The sequence below is a fragment of the Lithobates pipiens genome, unplaced genomic scaffold (genome assembly GCF_037356315.1).
Source record: "Lithobates pipiens isolate NorthernLeopardFrog02 unplaced genomic scaffold, aLitPip1_a1.2 Scaffold_18, whole genome shotgun sequence".
In the NCBI taxonomy this organism is placed as follows: Eukaryota; Metazoa; Chordata; class Amphibia; order Anura; family Ranidae; genus Lithobates; species Lithobates pipiens.
In genome coordinates this window covers 308,482,599-308,496,197 of record NW_027507758.1, presented here as the reverse complement: position 1 = coordinate 308,496,197, position 13,599 = coordinate 308,482,599, and the positions used below count along the sequence as shown (strand labels likewise).

The following is a 13,599-nucleotide window of genomic DNA, read 5'->3' as shown; positions in this document are numbered from 1 at the left end:
CAGTTTGTGCCACGCTTTACAAAATAAAGAGAGATAGAACAGTTACAATTCCATTCAATACAAAAGCATTAGGAGGAAAATCTAAAAGGGAAGGTCAAGGGGTACAAACGATTCCTAACTGTGAGGAATGAGCTGAAGGAGAAGGCCAAAGCATAGTTTTAGGTGGAGGCAGGATAGGCTTCCATGAAGAGATGAGTTTTCAGGGATCACCTAAAGGTGGACGAAGTAAGAGAAACCAGACAGGCAGAGATCAAGTTGGCGATGTAGCTGGGGCAGAGTTGTTGATGGCTTTCTATGTTGTAGTTAGTATTTTAAAATTTAAAAAAACTTTAAACATTTGGCAAGCAGAAGCCAGTGAAAGGACTGGCAGAGAAGGGTGGCAGCCACAGATTAATTAGTAAGGTGGAGGAGTCTAGGAGCAGCATTCATGGTAGAGTGAAGGGGGATAGCTTGTATAGAGGCTGGCCAGTGAGAAGGGAGTTAAAATAGTTGATGTTGATGGCAGATAGCCAGAGACTGGAATAATATCTTTGTGGTGTCATTAGTTAAGAAGGTGCGAATTGTGAATGTTATGGAGGTTAAGGAGGTAAGATTTAGTCAGTGACGGGGTGAGGGACCTGAAGGAGAGGACAGAGATAAAGATTCCAAGGAGTGGATTCATTACTTTGGGGTGTTAGTTAAGAATAGGGATGGGCTACAGCGTGTTCGCACAGCCCGCCAGGAAGTCGGCACTGTGCTGCACTAATCACAGGCAGTGAGACATTTCCCGATCTCTGCAGCCGTGCATCGGAAAAATGTCTCTGCCTGTGATTAGCACAGCGCTGTGCTGACTTCCTGGCGGGCTCTGCACGTGGGCTGTGTGAACATGCCAGAGCCCATCCCTAGTTAAGAAGGGGGCAAATTTTGTAAATGTTATGGAAGTTAAGGTGGTAAGATTAATGCCCCGTACACACGAGAGGGATTAAGTCTGACAGACCTCCAAAGGAGTTCCGCCGGAGTTCCGACGGAGTTCTGGCGGACTTTTCGACCGAACGGACTTGACCACACACCATCACACCAAACTCCGACGGAGTCGAACGTGATGACGTACGACTGGATTCGACGTAGGAAGTTCATAGACAGTAGCCAATAGCTGCCCTAGCGTCGGTTTTAGTCCGTCGAAGTAGCACACACACGAGCGAATTTTTCGAAGGGGACCGGGTCCGGCGGAGTTCCGTCGGGAAAATTTGAAGCATGCTTCATTTCTAAAGTCCGTCAGACTTTAGCGAAGCTAAAGTCCGTTGCAGCCCACACACGATCGGATAGTCTGACGGACTCAGTCCGTCGGAGTTTGGATGTCGAAAAGTCTGCTCGTGTGTACGGGGCATTAGTCAGTTATTGGCTATGGGGCCTAAAAGAGGGGACAGAGTTCATGTAGTATCTGGGTACCCTTTAAAGAGGTTCACTCCAAGACACCACTGTTCTCCCTCTATCCTCCTCAGTGGTTCTTGGGTATTAGTATTGGGCACAAGATTTGGTAGTTTTTGACAATCATCTCATTTCCACAGGAGCCCTGCAGGTTGTTGGATGCTAGAAACCATTGAGGAGGGTGGCGCATGAATGAAGCTCTCCAAAAAGTCGCATAGCCAGGGAGCTGTTCCGGACTACTGACCCCGGCCGCAGCCGTCAGAGCCCACAAAATGAGGTGTAACCACCATTAGATCCAGGACATCCCAGGAAATCACCTGATGTCCGTGGGCTCCACGTGGAGGAACCTCTCCTGCCTGCTGGATTCCATACTACAGCAGCCTGGCCTTTCCAAAATGGCGGACACGGCCCCACGAGGCAAGGACCCAGAGCTGGACAAATGCATAGCAGACTAGGACACTGATCTGGCACCAGCTATCTCCCAGGGGAATAACACAGTAAGTATCCCCCACATCCACTGAGTCCCTAATAGGCAGATCCCTGGGAGGATTTCATCTGACACCCATGAGTGACATTTTAACTACACCAGACAACTGCTTAATCGGGCCTCCTCTCCCCCCTCACTGCCCTGCAGACTTGCTTGCAATGATGTCTGCTTTCTTTAACATGCTAACCAGGGGACTGGCTCAAACAGCAACCCAGATCAACTCTTCTATACATGCTGATTTGCAGCAATTCGGGGTGAAGGGACCACTCCCCTGATTTGCGACTTGCATAGTCTGCCAACTCATTATTCCCGGAATGAAGACTGCCGATAGGCAAGGAACATCCCTTTCTGCCCAAGCTAGAATATGGTCACCCACTCTCTGAGCTGCGTGACCCTTAGTGCCCCCTTGAGGATTTGATATAAGCCACAGCTGTGGCATTGTCGGATTGGATCCTGACAGGACAACTTCGTAACCTGAATGTTCATGGCTTCAGAGCCAGACGTGCTCCCCGAATCTCTAGGATGTTGATGGACAAGGCCTTTTTGGTTCTGGATCACTGTCCCTGGACAGTTGTCTTTTCCAGTACTGCTCCCCAACCTAAAAGGTTGGCATCTGTCATTACCACTTTCCAGTAACTGGTATGAAGGTTTATTCCTTCTGCAGATTCCCAGATACTGAGCACCAACAGAGGCACTGGAACACCTTTGGGGACAGGCGCATTGGCAAATCTAGAGCTTGAACAGTTTTGTTCCAAGCAGACAGGATACTGTTTTGGAATAGTCCTGAATGGAACTGGGCATAGGGAACTGCTTTGAATGAAGCCATCATCTTTCCTAACAACCTCATGCAAAGGCGAATGGAGGAATCTCTTTTCAACCTGACGATCTGCATCAGCTCTCTTATGGCGTTGATCTTGCCTAAGGCCTTCTGGGCTGTGTCTATGATCAGACACATGTACGCCAACCTTTCTATAATAAGGAAAACTTCTCTAATTTGAGAATTCAATCCAGATTTTTCAGGTATTTGGATGTAATGCGCACGCTTTTCTCCAAACGAGCCACCGACTGGTTTATTAGCAATAAATCGTCTAGGTATGGCAAGACTGTTATACCCTGTGGACACTCAACCTGGCTAGAGGTGGGGCCAGAACTTTTGTAAACACCTGGGGTGCTGTAGCTAGCCCAAAGGGCAAGACTACAAACTGAAAGTGCTGCTGTTCAACTTTAAACCGCAGAAACCTTTGGTTAGCGGGAAATATAGGAACAAGCAGATATGCATCCCTGATGTCGATAAACGCCAGAAGTTCTCCTTGTAGGTTAGAAACTACTGACCTGATCGACTGCATGCGAAAGGAGGGGATTTTCAGGAACTGATTTAGATTCTTTAGCTCTAGAATAGGTCTGACATCTTCATTCGCTTTTGGTACTGCAAAGAGGTTTGAATAAAACCCCAAACCTTGCTCTTCAGTGGGGATCTGTATGATCACTCCTTAAGGCAGTTCTCAGAAAATGAGAAAGTGGAAACTAGAACGAAACTCTAGTTTGTATCCTAGAGATACCGTGGAGATGACCCATCTGTCCTGATTTCCTCTTGCCAGACCTCTGAGTATGGGGGGGGGGGTGGCCTCTTCATAATGAGGCTTTAGAATTCTACTTTGCATATTTCCGACCCCGAGTCTTCTTCTGTGCCTGACCCTGAGGCTTTCCTCTAAAGTCTGACAGTGGAGGCCGTCGCCCCTGCGCTAGAGGCGGATGCCCCTAGCGCAGGGTAAAGAGTCTGTTTAAATGAAGGACATTTATATTTTCTTTTGACTGGCAAAAGATTACTCTTTCCACTAGAAATTGTTTGGATGTATTTGTCCATGCATGTGTACTAGCACAAGCACAAGGCGGGACGCCCTTGTGAATAGTCTTCCATGGCATCTATGGCAAAACATAGCGCCCTTGGAAGTTTGGCCAAATCGCGGGCCTGTTGTGCATGGACCTCCTTAAGGGCCTGTCTAAACTAGTCCTTTAGGGACTGACAGATGCCTATTGCAGTGACTGCAGGCTGAGTAACGGTCCTGCCAAGGAAAAAGAGGATTTTAACAGGAATTTCAACCTTTTATCTGTTGGATCTTTAAGCATTTGTGCATTGTTTACTGTCAAGTTAGACTATTATTCACACTGGAAATCGCAGCGTCCACTGCTGGTACATTACAATATACCGTTATCTATTTGGAGGGAGAAAATGCTTATCTGGGTGATCCCATTCAGCATAAATACGTTTTTCAAGTAATGCATGTACAGGAAACGCATAAAAAGGCTCTGACGGTTTTAAGGAACCTAAAGGAGAAACAGAACTTTCAGCGGACTCCGTTAGGGGTAGCTTGAAAGAGGCACGAACCACCTCCATAAGAGATTATACCAGCAATCTCTCAGATTGCGAGGCTGAAAAAAGGTTCATCTACCATTGTTTTCACCGTAGAGGAGTAATCGGTTTGCCTGTCCTCCTGATTGCCTGAGGGTAATACCTTATCACCTACCCACTGTTCCCCTGGTAAGCGATCTGAGGTGGGGGAGGGGGATCTAACACGTTTCCTATCCTTTTGCATAGGGATGCGATTAAAGTCACTACTCTTCCTTCTAGGCCCTGCAGGACGAAGGAAAATGCATCTTCAGTCACGTATACAGGGGCTGAAATGTGGAAAGCAGCTGCACCACCGATTGTATCTCAGAAGAGGATGACAGTATGGAGTGGTGTCTTTTTTGGGAGCCATAGTGCTGATCATAAAAAGCAGAGGCACTAAGTAAAATGCACAACTCGCTGAGCAAATAGTCTAGCAAAAGAAAATGGTGCTAATAAAAGTTCAGCTTTAGTGCTGTGTGCAAATGTTATTTTCTGTATTGGAAATGCCTGTGCAACCTTACGTGCCCCCAGCTCTCCTGCGTGTCAGGCTCCAGCTGTATAGCTGTGAAGCATCTGTCTCTGTTGTCCTCAGTGCCTGTGCTGTGTGCTACTCCTGGACTTATGTTCCACACACGGCGCCACGCCTAAGCCATGCCTTTAGGCCACGTCCCCTCCATAAACCCATCCCCCCCTCTGGTTAACTCTAGCCATAGTCCGCGCGTGTGGAGGGCATTCAACATGCTCCTCGTCAGAACGAGCGGGGAGGGAAAGGAGGGGTGAGGTGGGAAGTTTGAAAGACTTCTGTGGGGAATAGGGAATAAACCTATGAAAGCCGCAGCTGCACCCCCGTGGAGGGGGGGGGGTACAAACTGTTGTTGTACCTCCCTTCCCCAAGGGGGAAAAAACAAACATGCCATGTTCTGGATGAGGAATCCCCCCTGGCTTGCTGAGACCACACATGTGCTGGGACTTGGAGGTCACTGAGAAACAACATACTAAAAGGTATGCATTTACTCCCACTAGTGGAGACTTTAGGCATGACATTTTACTTTATGGAAGAAAAAAAAAAAAAGCATAGGTGGACTTTTTACAGTTCCTAGGCTTCTTGTAACAGACAGATCCAAACTTCACACATCGCGGCGGGCTGCATTAGCAAGACCGAGTCCCTATTATAGGAGTCCCTCTCCCTTGGACCTGTATAGCACCCCTCAGGAAAAACTTTAGGTAATGTAGCATGACCAAAAAGTCCTAGGGTCCAGCCCTGCAAGGAGGCGTTACAGGCAAAACTTCATGCTTTGTATACGAGGCTCAGGTACCATCCCCCCTTGGCCTCAGTGGCACTTTGGATGGATCTGGTCTATGGAGGCTGTTTAAAACCAGCAGGGATCCCTCCAGGGGAGCTCTTCAAAGCACATCTTCACTCATGACCAACACCCTAGACACTGGCGAAAAAACGGAGGTACTCATGGAATGAGGAGAGGTTATATAGGGAGTGAACTTCCTGTATTGGGTATAGCAGTGTTCATCACCTGAAGGTGCCTATATAACCACATAGTGATTACTATATGGTGCTCTGTGTCCCATGATGTATGATAAAGAAATAAAGTATTCCTTACAGAGACAACACGACTTACCTGAGATGAGGGAAGATTTCTCTCTCCTGGGTTCGGGGGGGGGGGGGGGGGTAGTGGCAGGTCCCTTCCCCACTTGACTTGTACACTTTACAGATGTATGCATTTATGTAATAATCAACACTTCTTTTTCTTCTCCTCTCCCTTTACTTTTCTCTCCTCTCCTCTCTCCCAATCATCCAGCTCTCAACTTACTTAAGATCATACAAGGGTCTACCCATATCTGAATCAAAAGCTCAGGTTACCAGGGAATGTGTGAGCATGACACTCCACCAAGACATCTTTCCTCTTTGGGTAAGATACCTCACAATTTAGTGCACTTTAAAAAAAAAAAAAAAAACAACTCAACTTCACATTATCAAAGGTTATCAGAGACCCAGGGGGCCGCTTTCTTCTGATTGAGGGCTTACACATTTGTCACTTATTATGCCCCTAACAAGGGTCAGGGAATGTTTTTTTTTTTAAATCTTTGCTGACTAAATTTACATTTTAAAAGCAACTGTCATTATGGGGGTAGACTCGAATCTACCATTTGACCTATCCCTGGACAAGTCCAGGGAGGTCATCAACAGATAAATGCCCACCCAGACAGAGCCAAAAATAGCACAATTGCTAAACACCCTAAGCCTAGTAGATATATGGAGGGAACTGAACCCCCACGCCTAAGACTACACCTCTTCAGCCCCGCACCAGACCTATGCCAGGATAGACCACATTTTATTTTTTACCAGCCTCAGCCATTCCACTAACCGTAACCTCAAAGATCAGAGACACACCACTATCAGACTACTCTTATGTCCCTATCCATAAAATGTCACATAGGAGCAGAGAGACCCTATAAATGGCATCTTAACGAATCATTATTGAGAAATCCAGTCCATTGTACTATTATCGAGAAATCCTTACAGGACTTCTTACTTGATAATGACGATGGTGCAACTGCCCCATCGATACTTTGGGCAGCACACAAGACGGTACTGAGAGGTAAGTTGATTTAACTGTCCTCTCAAATAAAACATGAACACCATGCAGAAGTTCAGAAACTTACTAGGGATTTCCTAGAAATAAGTAAATCACATAAACTTAACCCCACAGCTGACTCTTTACTCAAACTGGAGATGGCTCAAGTACAGCTCAACCTAGCATTAACCACAGCAGTGGAGAAATACCTCAGATGGACGTGTAATGGGAACTAAACTGGCAGCGAAACTGAGCCCCAAGGCTCGAATACTGTCTTTTCCTAAGATCGGAACTTTACCGGGGACCTTACCCAAAATCCTGTCCGCATCTTGAAGTCCTACTAAGAATTCTTCTCCAAACTTTACACAGATAATAACCCTCCTTCCACTAACAAAATAGACTCCTTTCTTCAGGATTTATCACTACCCAAATTAACGGACACGCATAGGGAAATCCTAGATAGTCCCTTTTCACCAAAGAGGTTTTAGAGGTTATAAAATCACTTAAACAAGGCTCAGCCCCAGGCCCGTATGGCTTCTCGGGATATAATTACAAAAATTTGAACCTACCCTAGCTCCCTACATGGCACGGATCTACAATTCTCTACAAGGAGGGACTCCCATGGATAATGATTTAAATACAGCCTTTATATCGGTCATCCCCAAACGGGGGAAAGATGGAAGCGAAGTGGGCAACTACCGCCCAATCTCCCTTATAAACAATGAGATTAAAATTATGACTAAAATCCTGGCAGCCAGAATGTCTAGCTTTATAGCCAAGCACACAAAGACCAGGTGGGCTTCATTCCAGGGAGACAGGGCCCAGACCAAGTTAGAAGAGCCATAGGTTTAATTTCACTATTACACTCACAATGGGATGGAGGGGCCCCACAAGAAGGCTTTCTGGTCTCTATTGACTTACAGAAGGCTTTTGTCTCATGGCCATACCTTTTTGACATTTTGGAACAGTGGGGATTCGGTCCTAATTTCATGGGAATTGTTCACTCTCTTTAGTCCACCCCAAGTGCACAAATTCAGCTAATGGGCCATTACTCCAAAGGTTTCAACATTCTTAAAGGCACTAGACAGGGGTGCATATTCACAATCCTTATTGAAGCACTAGCAATAGCTATCAGATCCAATGCAGACATTAAAAGGGGTCTCCTGCGTTCCCAAGAATAAAAAATTTGCTTTATTCGCAGACGATATGCTGCTTTTTGTCACATCCCCGTTATTCTCCACCCCCAATATATTATGAATACTTACAGATTTTGGAGCCGTCTTGGGCCTGAATGTCAACGTATCCAAATCAATTGCACTAAATATCTCAGTTCCTCAAAACCGGATTAACTAAAACATTACTATCCCTTCCCCATGGCTAATGACCATACCTGGGAATTACATTCCCCAACAAAATAGACAAACTATTCGCCACAAATTACCCTCTGATGGTTAAAAATCTGGGTAGGGTCAACGCGGTAAAGATGACACTGATGCCTCGTATACTCTATCTTTTCCATTCACTACCCATTCCTATAAACAAAAAGATTATCGCTATGTTTCAATCGAAAATTATTAACTTTGTCTGGGGGAAACAAAGACACCACTTCTCGAAAGAGGATTCTCTTCCGACTCAAAACGCAGGGAGGGTTAGGCCTCCCAAACTTGTGGTGTTATTACCAGGTGGCACAATTGACCAATTTTTTTACTGTGTATTCAATGGGCCCCAAACCAAACTGGATAACCATAGAGAGAAAGTAGTTCCTTTCCACCCAACAGACTTCCTGATGCGGTGTCCCCCAAAACAAAGACCCCCTCCTCTGCTCCTACTCTTTCACATTTCTGTCATTTTGTGATGTGCTCCACAAACAGAACACCCTGGTCTCTACACCCCTAGCCCACCTTTTTCACAACCAGAACTTTAAGCCAGGTATGAACATTCTAGCCTTTACGTGGTGGTTAAACAAGGGATTGCTCAGAATAGGCCACTTCTTCACTTCAGTGGGCCCGCTCACACTGGGTTACTGCTACAACAAACTTGAGATGCCACATGCAGAGAAGTTTAGATTCTCCCAGATCAAGCATTTTCTACATGCCTTATGGATAGACAAACCTAACCCCCCAAAACCAACACCCTATGAACAATGGTGCTCCAAGCTCATGGATCAGAGAGGTGGGATTTCGATCATGTATGCCTCCTTGGCAAACAAGACCAGCACACCCCTCTATGCTCAATCTTGGGAATCTGATCTGGAATTACAACTGGACCCAGGAAAATAGTTTCTCTTTTTTCAAAAATCAAATACAGGTATCATAAATACTGGTCTAATTGAAGCCGATAGTACCATCTAGTGAGAATGTTAACATGTTCCTCTAGATTGGTGAGAATTTACCCAGACGCCTCTCCCTTGTGCTTCAGGGACTGTAAACAGATGGGTACTATGCACCATATCTGGTGGACCTGTTGACACATTAGAGGCTTCTAGAATAGGTTCTTCCATCCAGTAAGGAAGGTCACTGGAATCGCAATCCCTCAGAACCCCAAAAATCACACTTTTGAACCACAGAATAGACAACACTCCCAAACATACCCAAACACTGATATTTTTTTATGCATCTGGGAGCAAATATTACTGTGGCAGGGGCATGGAAAAAACCCAAGGTATCAATGCTGATCAAAAAACATAAGATCTCTTGGATGATGATGGATGATGACACAAGAACAAATTGCAGCAAAACTTTTAGACAAGGTACATAAGTTTGAGGCAATTTGGGAACCCTGGGCATCATATATTAAAGTTCCCCGCTATCCGGGTCATAAAATTCTTCAAGCAGACAAAACTGGATGACTGGCCTCTCCTTCTTTCTTTCTGTCTTTCTTATTTCCCGTTACTGTACCAAGATGCCCCTTCAGATGTATGTCTGAATGGCACAGTTGGGTTAATCTTCGTGTTCTTAGTTCTGACTTAGCGAGATTCTTCCTGGCTGGGAATCACCACCCAAAGTCAGCAATATATTTTTCGATCTAATCACAGGGAAGGCACAGCATGAACTTTTTTAGCAAAAATAGGGAGGGGGAGGGTAGCAGGTTCATGATACTAGGTCAGAATAAGGGGGGACTGTACAGGCCACAGCGTGATCCCTCTGGAGTGGTCTGTATGAGATCTCTGGGGTCATCTATACCGGGACCAGAGCTGCTCCCTCGCTTGACCGCCCTCTGCCTACTTATTTACCAAAAACACGGAAAAGGTAACTTAACTCAACATGCACACCAGTGTACATACTACTGACCATCAGGCACCGCTGTCATTAAAAGGAGTTAAAACTGCAAAAGTACTGGAATAAATCACTATAATTTAAAACTAAAGAACAAAACAATACAGAAAAAAATATATACTATCAACATTAGGTTATCTTCAGGTGTAGTTTTAATGTATTTAATTTTTTTCAGTTTTCCTTTGAGCATAAGACCTGTCTGCTGGCAGCGTTGTTCACAAAGCTAGCACAAAAGATAAGGATATTGAAAGAGTTCCAGAATATTTATGGGAAGGTCTGGTGATCATGTTCCTTGGATTGTTAGGGAACCTTCCCAACCCAAAAGATTGGCATCTGTCATTATTATTTTAAACGTGATATGGTAGAAATGACTTCCTCATTGTCAGGTTTAGGTTGAAAATCCACTAGGCTGGGTGGTTCCTAGCCTGGCTGGACAGATTGAGAGAAGGAACGTGCTTGTTCAATGCCAACAGAATGTTTTGTTGAAGAGGTCTGGAATGTAACTGGGCAAATGGGATAGCCTCAAAAGAGGCCATCATGAGCCCCAGAACTCTCCAGAATGGGGAAATTGTGGTTGGCTTCAGGAGTGTCTTACCCTAAAAGGAAAAGCTGAACTTGGGCCTGGATATGGAAGCATGGGTAGAGTCTGCACTTTGATGAATTTTTGCCTGAGCTTTTGCTGTGGCTCTTTTTCACCTGGTTTCTGTTAGTGCTATGCGTGAGAGTATTCCCCTGTGGGGTACTCATGGAGTAGGATGTGAAAATAAGCAAATAAGGAAATTTATGTCAGCACAGAGTGGTACTAAGAACATATGCAGATTTGCTGTGGCACGTCCCTGAATATCGGAATACATTTAGAAATAGAGAAAACATTTTTTTGACTTTATTGGCACCATACTACGAATATATATTTCATTAAAAACATATATTTATTGAAAAACGTTTTAAAAATAGATATAAAAAAGGTATCTATGTGCATATCATATTTAGAATACAAAAAGATAGAGCTAATATCACCATTAACCCTTAATATATAGGTAGGGAGCCTCCAAGAAGGTACAAAGCAAAAGACATACAATGTGTGATCATAATCTCATGTTTGTCAGGTGTCCAAAATGGTGGCTACTTAAGGGGTGGTGATATTCTGCTATACAAGTGGTTCATTGCTCAACATGTTTTGCATAGTATACGCTTCTTCAGGAGCTGAAGAGTAAACATATGATGCAAGTAAAAAACAATGGTAGATCAGGTGGAGGGAGGGTGGGAAGGGTAGATCAGGTGGAGGGAGGGTGGGAGGGGTAGATCAGGTGGAGGGAGGGTGGGAGGGGTAGATCAGGTGGAGGGAGGGTGGGAGGGGTAGATCAGGTGGAGGGAGGGTGGGAGGGGTAGATCAGGTGGAGGGAGGGTGGGAGGGGTAGATCAGGTGGAGGGAGGGTGGGAGGGGTAGATCAGGTGGAGGGAGGGTGGGAGGGGTAGATCAGGTGGAGGGAGGGTGGGAGGGGTAGATCAGGTGGAGGGAGGGTAGGAGGTGTAGATCAGGTGGAGGGAGGGTGGGAGGGCTACCTCAGGTGGAGGGAGGGTGGGAGGGCTACCTCAGGTGGAGGGAGAGTGGGAGGGCTACCTCAGGTTTTTCAATAGGTAGATATAGGGACACACTGGGAAAGCAGCAGTGTTCCAGCCCAAGTAAAAAGGTATAGATATGTTAACTACACGCCGAATAAGGGTAGGTTATCCTTCAGTAGCCTATAACAGTTGAAAGTAATGATGCTGCATATGAGGTGAGTGACCCTCCCCCTTGGAACAAATATAATGTAAGAGGCCCGCTAGCACGTCTTTTGGACACAGTGACAACACTAAGGATAGGCGTGCTCCCTACAAACACTCCGAAGAGGGAGTATTTTGGTAATGAAACCCCCAAACTTTGATAACTGATATCGCTCCTCAGGACTCCTCATGAACAAACTTACATTCTACTTCTCCCAAGGGGGGCGGTCACTCACCTCCTACGCAGCATGACAGATGCTTCACATCCCCCTCAATTAGTATGCTTTTTTGTCAGACAATGGTAGTCTCCATAAGAAAGATTTATACTGACATTAAATTCCCGAAAGCTGTTATGTAAGAAATAACTTTATAAAAAATAAAAATAAATGTATATGGCCACTTACCCTCCCCCTAGAAGCAGCACTAGCTGACTTCGGTTTAAGGAGCTCTGGACAGGCTAAAAATAAGTATTGGTAATGACTTTAAATAAAAGGAGATTGCTTTATAAACATTATTCTTTATGCAGACACTTTCAAGTGATAAATGCAGAACAACCTACCTGCATGATTGCATTGAAGAAACAGGTGTTTCCCAGATTTATTATGCCTTTCACAGGGACTGATGTGCTATTCAGGGGGGTACTCTTCTTAACCTTTTCACTACTTTGTTCGCGAAGGCAAATTACCTTTAATGAACACCCTGGAAATAAAAATGAATTATTTTTAAAAGTACTAAAGACATCCTGCTTCAATATGAAAATAAATTACATCAGGAAAAACATTAAGGGTAATTTGTGAAGACTGGGGCAGCTGTTCATGGCAACCAATCAGCACCCATCTTTAATTTTCACATTTAAAGTGGAACTTCTGCTTTTGTGCTCCCCCCCCCTTCTGGTGCCACATTTGGCACCTTTCAAGGGGGAGGGGGGAACGGATAACCGTTTTTGACAGGTACCCTTTCTCACTTCCAGGAGACTATGTCACGGCGCCATCCCTTGGAAGTTCAGCCCCCTCCTCCTTTCTCTTCCGCCGGACCAGTTAGAAAGAGCAGCACGCTTCACACATGCGCAATAGAGAACCAGCTGTGAAGCCGAAATGCTTCCTTGCCGGTTTCCCTTACCATGAATGGCGACAGCAGCACCTGAGATCTGAACTGAAAATAAGCTGGGGTGCCGACATCACTGGAACCCTGGACAAGTAAGTGTATTAATATTGAAAGTCAGCATCTACAGTATTTGTAGCTGCTGACTTTGAATTTTTTCATGGGGAGCTGGAACACCTCTAACTGAACATGCTGATGATAGAAACAGATTGGTTGCCATGCACAGCTACCCCAGATTCTGTGTGCTCTAGTTTTGATATATCCTCCCCATTGTGCACTGGCAGAGGTGGAGAACAAATAACCAGTTTCCAACTCTGTTGGATAAGCATATAGAGAAATTGAATCCTAAATGTAATATTTTAGATGATTATCAGGAACATTCTAAGCCATGCAAGTTACATATTGGGGTCGATTTCCCTAAAACTAGAGAGTGCAAAATCTGGTGCAACTGTGCATGGTAACCAGCCAGCTTCTAACTTCAGCTTGTTCAATGCAGCTTTGACAAAAAAAAAACTGGAAGCGGATTGGTTTCTGTGCAGAGCTGCACCAGAATTTGCACTCCAGTTTTAGTAAATCAGCCCCTTA

General features: G+C 45.0%; 1 protein-coding gene across 2 annotated transcripts in view; it reads right to left on the bottom strand.

Annotated features, from left to right (window-relative positions):
• USP45 (ubiquitin specific peptidase 45) overlaps positions 1-13,599 on the bottom strand; it is a 286,672-nt gene that overhangs the window by 174,419 nt on the left and 98,654 nt on the right. For both annotated transcript variants that reach the window (XR_013276728.1, XM_077487200.1), the window contains exon 6: positions 12,473-12,612. Coding sequence is in view for 1 of the 2 variants with exons in the window: in XM_077487200.1 (XP_077343326.1) it covers positions 12,473-12,612 (140 nt within the window). In the remaining variant the exon portion in view is untranslated. The remainder of the gene's footprint in view (positions 1-12,472; positions 12,613-13,599) is intronic.